The following is a 14,042-nucleotide window of genomic DNA, read 5'->3' as shown; positions in this document are numbered from 1 at the left end:
TAGCAAGAAGTGCAAGTGGAGTCATTGGGAGAGATGGTTGGCATGATGAACTGGGCTGTGTCAACAACACTGCAATATCCACAAGGATAGCGCTACTATTGGGATTATACCCTTGGTCACTAGAGGTGTGACAAATCCAGAAATGTCCTGGATAAGCAACATAAAAAAGACTGCTTATAATAAATGTTGAGTTGTAATAGCAACTAGACCATGTGCGGACCTGTTGGGCCCGGTCCCCATGGCAATATTCCACCACTGACCAATAGCCCCCAACTGCGCAGGCGTGGCTGACGGGTTCCCGTTGTGATGCCAGAGATCCCCATTGTGACACAAGCCATGGCAACCCTCTCCCAACTGCGCAAGCGCGGCCGGCATTTTCGGGATCCCATTCATTTTCGGGATCCCATTGTGACATCAATGTGACGTCGAACGCGGCTGACGGGCAGGGCTTTGGTGGAATTTGGAGAACACGCTCGCAAACAAACACGATGAGAGTTTTAGATATATATATATATATATATATATATATATATATATATATATATATATATATATATATATATATATATATATATATATATATATATATATATATATACTATACCAAGTGGGACCTGTCGGGCCCCGTTCTCCAATGCGGAGGGTGGGAGGGGGGCACACGGGAGGGCTGGTCCCCGAATGCGGCATCGGTGCTCACCCCAGAGACAAGCGCCCCCGGAACCAATCACCCCATCAACCGTACCCCCAACGTAACCCGTTCGCCCAACGCAATATCCCACCACTCACCCATAGCTCCCAACTGTGCAGGCGCGGCTCATTTTCCCTCATATTCCCGCACTTCCTCCCCCTCCTCTTCACTCTCCCTCTTCTCTCCCCTCACCTCCTCCGTTCCTCCATCACCTCTCTCTCCTTTCCCCTACCCTCAATCACTCCCTACCTGCAGACACTCCCTCCCACTCTCCATAACCCCTCTCCCCTCTCTACCCCCTGACCCGTTGGTCCCCGTTTTCCCAATGTAATATTCCACCACTCATCCGTTTCCACAACGCAACCTGTTCCCCCAATGCAATCAATCCTTCCCTTAAGGGGGGGGGGGGGGGGGGGAGGGGGGGGGGGGGGGGAGCAAAAATCTCACTCTCTCCTTACTCCCCTCTTCTCCCCCCATCCCACACTCTGTCAACATCTCATACCTTCTGTATTCGCAGCAGAGATCACATTGTGATGTCATTTTCGGTTGTTGGAATGTTCACGGCAACTTGTATAAATGAGATCCCATTGTGATTGGAGGAGTGTGAGATGGCATTGTGTCATCACTGGAAGCTGCTAGAAAAGTCTCACTGTCACAGTCAGTTATTATTCTCAAAGTTGGCTTTTTTAAACTTTAAATATCAATAAATTGTGAAATATAACATCAAATCGGAAGGAAACTTATTACATCGATGACGGGAAACAGCTGAGTAAGGTTCTGCAAATAAATTCACGCTATTGTGTACCGTTTTGGCGAAAATACAATCAAACACGCACACACACACATACACACACACAAACCACTTTGCAAGATGTTGCTGTTCCCATGCAACTCAAACCACCTCAAGGATGAGCTTGCACCTGTACAATAAGAGCTTGCTGATATCGAATACCAAGAGCCTCACTTGCCTTTCCCCGCTCAACTCTCTGAAAGTACAGATAACAGTTTAGCCATCCACTCTCTCCTTCCTTCCTCTAACGAACAACTTGACCCTGAGGTAACCATGTTTGTGAATAACAGACCTGTGATTGCCAAGGTTGATATGGTGCAAAATGCAACGTCATCTCGTGAACACAGTTTTAAAACATTCGTAATGCTGAACCTATTGAAAAGGCCTCGGCTACGCTTCGGGCCTACGGGGGAGATGTTCTACACCCGCTTGGACAAACTAATTTAAAATGCACCATAGATCACAGCCCCATGCCCTAAAGTTTTATATCGTTAAGGGGGATTCTGAGACTGCATGCCACGACCTAGGCCTGGTATACTTTGGCTGTGCTGTCCATCAACTCTTTCACACTGAGGGCCCCACTCAGCAAATACTCTCGCAATACCGAGAACTGTTTAACAACGAGCTTGGCAAGTTGCCCCTCAAGTACCACATTGTCATTGACCCCAACGTCACTCCTGTGCTTCGAGCACCACATAGTGTTCCGCATGCCATTCGTGACAGGGTACATAATGAACCCAAGCGGATGGTCTCCATGGGTGTTATTGCTGACGTTACTGACCCATCTGACTGGGTTTCCACCATGGTGGTTGCAACAAAAAAAAACAAGGAGAAGATCCGTATTTGCATAAACCCCAGAGATCTAAACACTGCTATCAAACACCGGCACTACCCTTTGCGAACAGTAGAGGAAGTTGCTGCTCAAATTAGCAATGCATCAGTGTTCACCATTCTGGATGCCAAAAGCTCTTTTTGGCAGATTCCAGTGGACCCAGACTCGTCCAATCTTACTACGTTCAGCTATCCTTCGGCCGCTACAAATTCCTGAGAATGCCCTTTGGCATCAACTCCGTCAGCGAAATTTTCCAGCACACGATGGAACAATTGTTTGCTGAGTATCCATGCGCCATCATCGCTGATGACATTCTCGTCTACGGGCACGACTTGGCTAAACATGATGCTAATCTGAAGAAAGTACTAGATGTTCAGCTCAAACTCAATCCCCTGAAGTGCAAGTTTCAAGTCCCAGAAGTTACCTACGTCGGACATGTTTTCACAAGTGATGGTGTCAGACCAGACCCATCAAAAACTACAGCTATCAACGAGATACCGGTTCCTACCGATATTGCGAGTCTACAAAGGTTCCTTGGAACGGTCAACTACCTGGGAAAAATAATTCCCAACCTCAGTGACATATCTGCCCTCCTGCGTGAACTGACACACAAAGATGCTGCATGGTCCTGGTATCCGCTGCACCAAAGAGCTTTTGACACTCTCAAGTTGCAGCTGGCTAGCGCACATACTCTCGCCTACTTTGCTTTAGAGTTACCAGTAACGCTCATCTGCGATGTGTCCCAGTATGGACTTGCCGCTGCTTGCCTGCAGACCACTACCGAGGGTGACTGCAAGCCTGTTTGTTACGCCTCTTGCACACTAACTGACACTGAACAACATTACACCCAGATCGTAAAAGAATTGCTCGCAGTGGTTTTCACCTGCACAAAATTCAAGGACTTTATTTTTGGGACGTCTGTGACTATAGAAACAGACCACCAGCCGCAGGTCAATATTTTTAATAAACTCATTCACGCTGCTCCGGTCCACCTACAACGGATGATTATGCAGTTGCAGCGGTTTGATTTCAACATTGTCTATAGAAAGGCAAGGACATGCACATTGCTGACACGCTATCAAGAGCCCCACGCAAAAATAATGAACAACACCTCTCTGAACAGGACCAGTTCTCGGTAATGAAGGTATCGTATGTACCTACTGATTACATAAGCAGCCTGGCAGAGCACACAGCTGCTGACGAGACTCTACAATTGCTGTCTGCAGTCATCCGGCGTGGCTGACTGGATAAACAACACAACACCCCGCTTGCAATCCGCCCATACTTCCTGGTTCATGACAAACTGGTGTTACAGGACGGGATTATAGTCAAGGGCCACAAGGCAGTTGTTCCAGCTGTCCTCCGGGACAAGTACTTTGACGCCGTCCACAGGGGCCAGCCCGGTGTGGAGGCAACCCAACAACGGGCACAAAGCATGTTTTACTGGCCAAGTACATACGTGACAAAACTGAAGTCTGCGCCGTCTGCAAAAGCCTGACGCCACATCAGCAGAAGCAGCCCTTACTAACGCATCTGGTTCTTCCCCTACCGTGGTCCACGTTAGCCACTGATATATTCGAATGGCATGGGAAACACTATCTGGTCCTTGTCGACTCTTATTCGGGCTGGTTTGACATCGATCTACTCCAAACCATTACATCTGAAGCGGTTATCGAGAAGTTGCAGCGCCACTTCTCCGTGCACGCCTCCCCTGCACATCTTCTGTCCGTCAACGGCAGTCAGTTCACCTGCAGCTTTTCAAAAACTTTGCAAAACGATGGGACTTTCGCCATATTACCACCAGCCCTGAGTTTCTGCAGTCCAACGGACTCGCCGAACGGGCCGTCTGAAGTGCTAAACAACTAATGGAGCATTCATACCTTGCAAAATCGGACGTCTACCTGGACCTGCTCAACTTAAGGAACATTGCAAGGGACCCCATACCAAAAGCTTGCCTACACCATTCAGTATTAGGAGCTGCTAAAACTGTAATGCTGTCCGATGCTGTTAGTAGATTTAAAAAACGTGTTGTATCTTGATATCTGTTTGACTCGACTCATTACAAGAGCCCAAAATTGTTTTGTAGGGATAGTACTGTCATGCAGTTGATAGAACTGCCGATGCACAGTTTTAGTGACCCAGATTTGAAAGTGCTCTATTTGTGGAGTTTGGAATTTTTCTCTGTGCCTGTGTGGATTTCCTCCATGTGCTCCAGTTTCTACAGACATGCCCATAGGTGAATGGCAGGAGAATTATGGGAGCTGATGGGTGTGTAAGAGAAGATATGCTATAGGAAGCAAGTGATGATGTTCTAAGAGCTGGCATGAATGTGATGGGCCAAATAGCTTCCTTCAATATAATAAAGAAATAACGGAAATATAAATTGTAAAAAGGTAATACACGGGACCCATAAATGGCAGAAATGGGACCTTGTACAAAAATGTTGTTTAAATACTAACAGCGACCTTCACCAGGAAAGAGGATCCTTTTAAAGTAATAATGAAGGAGAATGTTGTTCGAGGCATAGACGTTTAGCACGTTTAGACTCTTCGACCCAATTTGTCCATTACAATCATGATGCTTATCTACACAAGTTCAACTTGCAGTGTTTGGCCCATATCCCTCTAAACCTTCCCTATTATGTACTCTCCAAATGCATTTTATATGTTGTTATTGTACCGGCCTCAACTATCTCCTCTGGCAGCTTGTTCCATATATGTTCCATATATGCCTAACCTCTATGTGAAATACTAGATTAAAAATTGATGGTATTGTAGTTAGAAAAGTTGATTGAACTTAAAGTAGGTAGGACCTCGTGGAGTTGTACAGCATGAGATAACAAAATGTTGACGGGGAGCAGGGGGTTGAACATAACACTGTCTTCATTAATGGAGGTGCTGTAGACTTGGTTGATATCTTCAAGTTTCCAGTCATCCATATCAGCAGCAATGTAACGTAATAGTAAGATTAAACGAGAACTTACCAGTTTGAAGTTTGATCTGTATTTTATGAGGAGTTACGATGAGGGATTACGTGAAGAAGCCCGCCCCAGGACGCATTGCGGCATACTTCAAAGCAGCGGTGTGGAATCACAGATAGACACAAGTATTTGAAGTGACATAGTAAAGACAAAGAGACATCAATTTATCAGTTTGATCCATATAATGAGGGTGGGAGCGGAGGGCACGTAATCCCTCATCGTAACTCCTCATAAAATACAGATCAAACTTCAAACTGGTAAGTTCTCGTTTAATCTTACTATTTTACTTCGGAGTCACGTGAGTGACTACGTGAAGATTTCAAAGCTTCTGTCATTTCAAACCGTATAACAGCTTTATATCACTCGCTGCCGAAGCCTTTGAGGGATGAAGCGTGTTATCATAATTAACCAATGAATCTGTTTATAGAAAAACAATGGTATTTTTACAATAACATTGAAGAAATTTAAATGCTCCCCTTGGCTAATTTAAATATTTGCAGATTGGAATCTTTCCTGCAAATAAAAACAGGTTTTGTCAACAGTTTATAATAAATTATTTCTCTGAACGTTTTACCCCCACCATTCTGCTGTAGCCAGGATGTGGTTTACAGGCACGTCCATTCTTTTGCCGTTGACGTGGAAGTTTGTCCTGTGGAATGAAAACTTTGTACATGTTAGTTTTATCCCAGGAGCTTTAATACCTGCTTGAGCCATCTCAAAAAAGGCTTGTTACCCAACCACAAGGTTTTTTGTGACCAACCCACAAGGCTTTTCATCTCCCTCGAATAATTAGGTTGTGTCTATGTAAGGTAATAGGGTCATGGCACATTACCGTGTTTTCTGGCGGGTAAGCCCCGGTTTTATGACTGGATAAGGTGTTCCTGGTCTGGTTTGACCATTCCCTGGACAATGATAGAGATCTGGTCTGAAGCTACGAGCATGGTGTCCAGTTGTAAATAGGAGTAGTGACTGGACCCTCTGTGCTGCTCCGTGTGCCTTCAACATATGTGTTTAGTGCATAGAAGGTTCAGATTGAGGGATCTGGCTGGTGGGTATCACCTGAAGTATGGTTATACCACTGTGACATCCCATATATGGGTGTACCTGGTCTAGGGGTTTAGAGTTTAATACCCTTCAAAGATTTACCACCAGCCAGTGACCCCATGGCCTGTTGTCCTGTAGCTGTTTTGAAACAACAGGCAGGGCAATTCTAGCTGTGTTGATGGTTCTGTAGCCGAATCCTTCATCGTGATGAAGGTTCTCCAGGAAATCCAGTTCGTAGTAACTGTATCGGATGAGTAGGTTATCCCTGTATCCTTGCAGTACTTCTCTTGATGCTAGACAAGTGTTGTAGTCCAGTGGATGTTCAGAAGGATGCTGACATGGTGTCGATGGTTCAGTATAACAATCCCAGTCCCAGATGAGGCTTGTGCAGAATCTGCAACTCAGGAGCTTGATTTTCCCATGGCACAGTTGACTTGTGCCCGGCTCCGATTGTTAATAATTCTGGGTACTGGGAAATACCATCCAAGTTTCAACAACCATGTCATGGCGTATAGTGAACAATGGCTGCGTAAGTCCGTCAGGTACTATCAAATACCTGAAGCAGCATCCTTTTGTACTTTGCGTTGTCCTCGATTGGTGAGGCAGAAGGGAAGAAATACATAGAATTAATTTCACCAATGCAGCGCGAAACGCATTTGTCTATCAATATTATAAATACATTCTTGAATGACAACATGACCTATAGGTCAGAAAAGTTAATATATATAGCTGACGATCTTTCTGCTGGAACTATCTGTCCCAGAGACATTTTTCAATGAAGATTCCACTGCCCCAGGGTCTGGTTTCCCTCGCGACATACATAGGACATCCCCAAACACCTGGTGATATAGCGTTGATGCAGATAATCGATATCAGATTCACATTCAATTTTAATTGTCATTGTCAGTGTGCAGTACAGAGACAATGAAATGCATTAATATCTGGTGCGTCATATAGCTTGATAGTTTTGTTAAAACTTTATATGAAAAACATCTAATTGATGTTGTCCATAAATTTATGTGACCTGGTGTCTGTCACTGTATTTTGCTTACCTGGCAGGTAAGTACTGATAGTCAAATACATCTTTGGACATACCATTGCCAAATTGTTTTGACCAACTTGTCATATGATACCGACTTTATGCTGCCCATATGGTTAATATAGGCCACCTCCGTAGTGTAGTCTATTTATACCCGTACATGCAAGTGCTTTAAAACACATAAAATTCACCCGAAACATTTTTTTTTAGATAATTAATGCCCAGTATAAGTGGTAACCCCACCACTGTCTTTCTGATATTACTTCAGTGGGTAACTTCATGAGATGCTCAATGACAACCTATATGTTGTTTTTGATACTAAGATCTGAATCATGTAGACAGAAATGGTACCATTTTTCCCCAATTACTCTGTTACTTGTCGAGTAGTTGGTAGTTTGTTGACCATTAATTTGTTGCTTGTTTGTGCCAATTCAATTATGTTGTCTCTTGGCAACATTATAGTTACGTGGACTGAATTAATATGAAACCCAAGATAGTCCAGGAAAGCGCTCTATATTCTGTTTTCTGAGTGCTTTTGTTCTGACGACGTGCTGGCGACGTTAGGGGGAGGCGCATTTTCCAGGGGGTCCGCGGCGGGCCCTGATCTAAAAGATCTTTGGGGATAATGCGGCCCCAAGCGTTCACCATTCCCATATTCTAGACGTCGACTGGTGGATGCCGTGGGGTGCTGCTGCTTGGGTATCGGAAGTTGTGGTTTGCTCGTCCCGGGGCCTGCCCTCATGATGCCGAAGGTTTTTGATGCCTCTTCCATCTCCTTCAGCTTTTTGTTCAGATCTCTCCCAAATAGCAGTGAGTCTGCCTCCGCAGCTGGGGCTTTGCTCAAGCCTGCAAATTTTGAGATTGAGGGCAGGTCTTATATTTCCCTCCGGAGATTGTTTAGTTCGAATTGTGTGGTACACCTTAATACCAGCACTTTCTGCTGGTATGTGTTCATCTTCGTTGTCTCCATAGAACGAGCATAGGCTGTGATAGCTGACGTCAGGAGCCTTCGGATCCGCTGTAGCTTGAGTTTTTATGCCCGCATAAGGGCCCCCACATTTGCAGATTTTGCTGTTGAGGCTTTTCCCCTTAAGGGCCTCACAGTTCTCTGGTGCTGTATATTCTTGCAGCACCTCGGCGAGCACCTTCTTCAGTAGAGGTTTGTGCTGGCTGCCATTTTTTGGCTCCGGCGGTGCTCCAGCCCGTGGGGTTGCTACAAAGCGGTCCAACACACCCAACAGCTGTTCCTGATCCTGCACCCCATGCATACTCCCGATTTTGTCCGCCTGCCCCATTTCCAGACCAGCCCTGCCCTGGTCACCAATGCTAGCCTCCTGCTCCAACCCGTGGTATGAGGGTAGCAAAGGGCAGTGCCTGACACGACACTATGGAGGAGGTGCCTGTCCTGTCTCACCGGGAGCGCTGCTGTTCCCGGTGGACCTTCTCCTCCAGGAGCTGCTAAATGCAGCTCAGGCGGCTGTCTCTCTCTTTGGTAGAGACATGTCCCCCTCCGACGAATCGGAGACGACCGGCCGTTTGGCTTCCTGGCCGCTTTCCCAGTCCGCCGTGCAGGCTCTGGCGAGACTGGCTTGGCTCGGTCTCAGGGATAGCGAAAACGCTCTGCGAGCGACGCTGCCGCCGGTTGCTGCCCCGCTGGTAGAGTTGGAGCGGGGCAGTTTCTCTTTGCGAGTTTTCTGCGTTGTGTTCCTGGAACCTGCAATAAAACACAACTGCAAACTCACCTTTCCAATGCCCAAGAGCCGCTCCTGCATCTCTGGCGGCTGTCTCTCCCCCTCCTGGGTGGAGAGACGTCCCAGTCCGATGTCGGCTCCACCGCCTGGTTTTACACACATCCAGCCCGCTGCTCAGGCGCTAGCGGGCTGGCTCGGTCGCGGTGTCGGGTTTAGCGGACCGCCCGCTAAGCGGTCCTACCGCCTGTTGCTGCCCAATGACGTTTCCTTTGTCGAGCGGGCAGGTGCAGCATTTCCCCCCAGCCCGCAGCTAATGCTGACGGCTTGGTGCAGTGTCGGGAGCGGGGCACTGATTAGCGGTCCTCGCTCTCTCTCTCTCTCTGCACTCGGGCTGCTGCTCACCTGCACTTGGGCTGCAGCGCACTCTACGCCAGCACTGCATAGTGGGTCCCCTTACCGGCTCCGAAATGTCGGAAGCCTCCGCCCGCCCGCCTGCCTGCCTCACCTGGGCAGTACTCGAGGGCGAGCGAGGACTGAGGGAAACCTCCAACGCAGTGCAAGCGCCGTCTTCCTGCGCTTTCCATATGTCGCCCCTGTGGAGAGTTACTGGCACCGGCACAGCTCCCATCCATGGTCCGCCGTGTGTGCGGTCCTGGTGGCGTCTTTCCTCCCCTCCCGCGAACTGAAAAAACTCCTCCCGGAGTCCAAGGGGCCGCTTGCATGCCCTGCGGGAAACAAGCAGACACAAAGGGGCTGTAAAAATAAAGGTAAGTACTTACCTAAAACTTAGTTTTTCTCGTTTCTGCGGGAGCCCTGTCTCCCGCCTGCCGCTGTTGCCTGCTGAAACGTAATGCCGCAATGCGTCCTGGGGCGGGCTTCTTCACGTAGTCACTCACGTGACTCCGAAGTAAAATCCTTTCACACTGTTGCAGTGATCAAGAAAGTGCTTCAGCATATTTACTTCGCATTCTGAGAAGATACAGCATGTCCAAGATTCTCTCAAACTTTTACAGATACTTTACAGAATGTAACTGAGCCTGATATGGCAGCTGCAGTGCCCTTGACTGTGTTAAACTCCAGAGGATGATGAACTGAGCGCTATCCATCATAGGTTCATCACTTCCTTCCATCCAGTCCATCTTCATGGTCTGTTGCATCAGGAAAGCTGGAAGTATTGTCAAAGGTGCCTGCTACTTTTCTCTCTCAACCTTCTGGGAGAAGAGCTTGAAAGCCTAGACGTTCCCCACTGATATCAGATACGTGAACCAATTATCTCTTTCACACCTCATTTCTGTAGGTGTTGACTCTTACTCTTAATTCTGCTTAATTCGGTAATTCTATTATGGGACTTTAGTTTTTTTTTTGCACTCTCAGATTGCACTACTATCTTTGCACCATTCTGCTGTAGTCACCTACGAATAAAAAAAAGTATCGATTTTTTCCATGGCGACCTTTTTTTACTCACGGGCATTTTTTTAACATATTGAAAAGAACGCCGCGACCTAGCTGAGGCCTCGAGTACGCGGAGATCACTCTCGAGCATGAAGGAGAAATACGAAGACCTCCTACGACCTCGTGTCGACCATGCTGCGAGTATGAGTCGAGGGCAAACTCGCCAGAATTAGTCGTGGATTAGGTTGCCCAGGTGGGACAGGCCCTTAAGGGTGTTATGAAGTTAAACAAAAACTGTATTAGAATAGAAATAAGCTCACAGAATGGGTTTAAACCATATGGCAGATGTTGTTTACGGCAAAGAAAAAGCAAGTTGATGCAATTTGTTAGAAAGAATAAAGAAGTGTAATAAAGAAAAAATTATATTGTTCTAAAACTTGGGGAGGACTAGAATGATTTTGGAGAATGGATGCTCCAGTAATTGAAAGAGATCGGGGCATTGAGTAGGATGAGAAAGGAGTTAATGAGGCCTATACATTTGGGGATTGAAAGTGTAGGCACTGCGTACAAAAGCAGTGAAGTCATGCTGAAGCTCTATAAAACTCAGTCCAGTTTTGATAAGCTCATTGGAGGAAGGATGCAGAGGCATTAGAAAGAGTCTGATGAATGTGTCCTGGAATTATACAGCACAGAGACAAGCTATTTGTCCCAACTCGTCCATGCTAACCAAAATGCCAACCTGATCTAGTCCCATTTGCCTACGACTGCCCCATATCCCAATAAACCTTTGCTTTCCATGTACCACTTCCTTTGGCAGCATGTTCCTATCGACTTCTGTGTGAAGAACTTGCTCCTGGTAAGCTGCCGAATAATATAATAGAGGATACCAAAAGTTTTTTCAGATATGTAAAGTCAGAATGGCTTTGTTAAGGGGAGGCCTTGTCTGATAAATCTGTTGGAATTCCTCGAGGAAGTAACAAGTAGGATAGACAAAGGAAAGTTAGATGTTGTTTACTTGGATTTTCAGAAGGCCTGTGATAAGGTGCCGCACGGGAGGCTGCTATACAAGATAGGAGGCCATGGTATTAGAGGCAAGGATTAGCATATAACATAAAACAGTACGGAATGGGCCCTTCGGCCACATTGTTTGTGTCAGACATGATGCCTAGGTCAACTGATTTCGCCTGCCTGAGCATAATCCATATCCCTCCATTCCCTGCATTTCCATGTGCCTATCCAAAAGCCTTTTAAGCACCACTGTTATAGCTGCCTCCACCACCACCCCTGGCAATGCGTTTCAGGCTCCCACCACCCTCTATAAGTTAAAAAACTTGCCGGCACAACTCCATTAAACCTTCCTCTTTTACCTTATAGCTATTCCTCTCCAGTGTTGGACATTTCCACCCTGGGAAAATGGGTCTGATGTCTACCCTATCTATGCCTCTCATAATTTTACATACTTCTATCAAGTCCCTCATCCTCTGACGTTCCAGAGAAAATAATCAAAGTTTATCCAACCTCTCCCTGTAGCTGAAATCCTCTAATCCAGTCAGCATTCTGGTAAACCCCTCTGCACCCTCTACAAATCTTCCACGTCTTTCTTGGGGTGTCCAAAACTGTACATAATATTCCAAATGTGGCCTTATCAAAATCCTATGGAGCTGCATCATAACTTCTTGACTCGTGTACTCAATGCCCCCAGCAATGAAGCATACCATATGCCTTCTTTACTACCCTATCTAATTATGTTGGCAACTTCAGTGAGCTATGAACCTGGACTCCAAGATCCCTCTGTATATCAATGTTGTTAAAGGTCTTGCCATTAACTGTATAAATGACTGTCAGTCTGAAGTTGGGTCTCAACCCGAAATGTCACCCATTCCTTCTCTCCAGAGATGATGCCTGTCCCGCTGAGTTATTCCAACTTTTTGTGTCTATGTTCAGTTTAAACAAACATTTACTGTTCCTTTCTACATAAATGGATAGAAGATTGGTTGACTGGCAGAAGGGCAAAGAGTGGGAATAAAAGGGGGGCTTTCTGGTTGGCTGCCAATGACACATGATGTTCCACCGGGGTTGGTGTTGGGTCAATTCCTTCAGACTGAAGATAGGTCCCGACCCGAAACATTACCTATCTTTTTTCTCCAGAAATGCTGCCTGACCCGCTGAATTACTCCAGCACTTTATCTATCTTTAGAAATATAGATGTTTTGAATTCAACATATTCGAATATTTATAAATATCCAACTCAAATAATACTTGGTTTTAACATGAATTAGTTGAACAGAACATTATTCCATTTCATTCCAGCCTACAGGTATTTGGTTTAATATACTAAATGTGATTTTTATTCAGTCCTCAACGGAACTCTTTTGATACGGGATCCGGATTCTGGAAGTATGCAGTCAAACTTTGATCATAGAGTTATTGAACTACTTCGAGAGTCCAAATGTATATTAAAGATGGGCCTAGATGTGCCAGAACCAGCTAAACGTTTGCTAAAGTCTGAGAATCTGTTGAAATCTAACAATGATCGTTTAGAGGTAGGTTGTGTTATTCCTTATAATAATGTTATTTGATGCAGTACAAAATTACAGTTTATGTAAATACAGTGTAGTATGTAATGCTTCTCATTATATGAAAGCTGTCTTTCAAATTATTTAGTGATCATTTTAAAACCACAATAACAACATTATCATCTTATTTGTCGCAGTTATGTTTTCATTGGGTTGATGAAAGCATTTGTAAAGTTCTAACTAAGTTTGCAGAAGACATGAAAGTTGGTGGCATTGGGATGGTGAAGATTATAAGAATACAGTGAGATATAGATCAGTTGGAAATATGGGTGGAGAAATGGCCGATGGAGTCTAATCCAGACAAGTGTGAACTATTGCATTTTGGGAGGTCAAATGTAGGTAAAAAAAAACAGTAAATTGCAGGGTCTTTAGAAAGTGTCCATAGCTCCCTGAAAGTGGCACTACAAGTGGATGGGAAGGTAAAGAAGACATAGGGCATCATTGTCTTTGTGTATCAGGGCATTCAGTATAAAGTAGAAGGTCACTTTGCAGCTGTATTATTCTTTAGTTAGGCCACATTTGCATAGACTTAGGTGATTTTCTCTGGAGTGTCAGAGGCTGAGGGGCAACCTGATGGAAGCATATAAATGATGTGGCATAGAAAGACTAGATCTTGGATCGAAAACTTGCGGCCCCCGGGCCGAATGCGAAATTATCCGGCCCGCAGGCGGTTTTTTTCCCCGTAATTATCTGGCCCGCAGACTTTGGTACCTCCCAGGCCCGAAGCCGCGGCGCCTAGGTGCGGCGATGCAAGGAGGCCTGCGCTGGTGACCGCAATGGCGGAGGCTCCGAGCAGCACCGAGCGCCGAGCCCTGGCTGTACCGCATCCTGCGCAAAGTTGCCGGCACGGCCCCGGACCTTCTGTGTCTGGGCCTCACTGTCGGGATCAAAGATCCACTCTATGATCGTTGGTCGGGATCGGGGTTGTCAATAGGTCGGAGACGAGTGAGTATGAGTGGCGTCCTCGAAGGGGCGGGATCCATGTGTATACATGATAGATGTGGCCCGCC

At 46.0% G+C, this 14,042-nt stretch overlaps 1 protein-coding gene across 1 annotated transcript in view; it reads left to right on the top strand.

Annotated features, from left to right (window-relative positions):
• The window catches only part of LOC129697508 (dynein axonemal heavy chain 8-like), a 641,267-nt gene that overhangs the window by 187,489 nt on the left and 439,736 nt on the right, over positions 1-14,042 (top strand). Inside the window, 1 exon segment of the mRNA XM_055636144.1 lies at positions 12,812-12,999. Coding sequence (XP_055492119.1) covers positions 12,812-12,999 — 188 coding nt within the window.

This window comes from Leucoraja erinacea, chromosome 5 (genome assembly GCF_028641065.1).
Source record: "Leucoraja erinacea ecotype New England chromosome 5, Leri_hhj_1, whole genome shotgun sequence".
NCBI lineage: Eukaryota > Metazoa > Chordata > Chondrichthyes > Rajiformes > Rajidae > Leucoraja > Leucoraja erinaceus.
Note: the sequence above shows the minus strand (reverse complement) of the source record. Positions and strands in the feature narration are given on the sequence as shown.